Source organism: Seriola lalandi, unplaced genomic scaffold (genome assembly GCF_002814215.2).
Source record: "Seriola lalandi dorsalis isolate HSWRI2012SDOR001 ecotype SW California unplaced genomic scaffold, Sedor1 jcf7180002002293, whole genome shotgun sequence".
Classification (NCBI taxonomy): domain Eukaryota; kingdom Metazoa; phylum Chordata; class Actinopteri; order Carangiformes; family Carangidae; genus Seriola; species Seriola lalandi.
Genome location: NW_019472949.1, coordinates 1 through 1,457, shown reverse-complemented (window position 1 = coordinate 1,457; position 1,457 = coordinate 1). Strand labels below are relative to the sequence as shown.

The window sequence follows — 1,457 nt, the reverse complement described above, 5'->3', positions numbered from 1 at the left end:
TGCCTGGAATACAGAAGTAGCTTTCCAACACCAGTCACACCCTTTAAATGTTGTGACCAAAATAATCCTAGATGTATAATTTCATGACTGTAATGTCTATATAAATAGCAACACTAATAAAATCATTTTACTGTCCCAAACACTACAGACTTTGTACTCAGATGTCCAAGTTTATGGGCCATGGTAAAACATGACATGCTTGGTGAGTAATATGAAGACAGTGTGGTGATGAGGGTATGAATTATGACTGGAACAGAAAGAAACTCATTCACACAGATAGATAATGAATTCTTAGCATTTTTCTTTTAAAATGGAAAACTTTTTCCCAAATAGATGTTAACACTACATTAAAGTTAAAATTTGTAGCTGTAGCCTTTTCATAATCAAATAAAAAGATGCTGGCTGAAATGACAAATCCACAAAATGAGTGAAGAAGTTCACATGGTCACACTGATTTAGCAGTTGTGACACTTAATAACTAATCCAAAAGAAAAATCTAATTTGTTGTCTGTTCTTTTCCCCCTCTGTGAAAGGCTTCCCTGGTGCTCCCTCATTCCCTCTCTCTACCTCTCAGTTCACACTCCTCCACCTCCTCAGCTGAGCCGGAGTCAGACAGGCCCTGGTAGGAATCCTGGGAGCTCCTCCTGGAGCCTCCGCTGTCAGTGGAGTGAAAAACTGCAGGAGTGGAAGGAGACGAGAGACAAAACAAAGAATGAGACAAATGAACGACAGAAATCAATAGAAACAGATGACAATTATACAATATATACCCTATGATGCCAGTGAGACTAATTTATTGAGCCAAGAGGAAAGATTTGAGAATGAGACATATGTTGAATACATCTAAGATTTTAGTCGAGGTTTTGTTCCTCTGTAGGTGAATGCACCCATTTGTTAGGATTTGTTGTTAAAATCTAGTCCAAGATCAATGTATTTTTGTTTTTAGCGTGTTACAACAGAGGTGTCATTTTCAAAAGATATCTAATAAAGCTTACTCACCATTAAATGACCAGAATAGCAAATAATCAAAATGAAATGTCTTTTGTCGACCAAGAATCACATGAAGGAAACATTGTGCACCTGTACAGATGATTATGTTTTTTATCTAACTGCACCCCACTTCTAATGCTGACTTACTGTGCTGGGAGGTCGTGCAGGGCGGCAGGCGGCTGCGACGGATCTGTTGCCTGCGCAGGCGGATCTTCTGCTTGAGCTGCTGAATCTCACAGTCACTGTCTCCCTCCTCCTCGCCCTCCTCCTCCTGACGCCGCAGGTTGTACTTCATCAGCTCGATCGCTGCAATAAGGGACTCTGAAATGCTGAAATGAGCGTTCTCCTACAGAACACAGAGCAAATTAGAAATAAGCCAGGAGAGAAGACTAACTTCATTGTACTTTTTCTAAACCTTTATTTCACAAAGGATTTACAGAATTTTTGTAGTTTTTCCAATCAAACCA

General features: G+C 39.7%; 1 protein-coding gene across 1 annotated transcript; it reads right to left on the bottom strand.

Moving 5' to 3' along the window:
* Positions 1-9: 9 nt before the first annotated feature.
* LOC111665561 (run domain Beclin-1-interacting and cysteine-rich domain-containing protein-like) lies at positions 10-1,333 on the bottom strand. The gene is made up of 2 exons (XM_023420609.2): positions 1,138-1,333; positions 10-675 (listed from the first exon to the last, which is right to left on the bottom strand). The coding sequence occupies exons 1-2, from the start codon at positions 1,283-1,285 to the stop codon at positions 551-553; spliced, it is 273 nt and encodes a 90-aa protein (XP_023276377.1). The 5' UTR covers positions 1,286-1,333; the 3' UTR covers positions 10-550.
* Between the last annotated feature and the right edge of the window lie 124 nt (positions 1,334-1,457).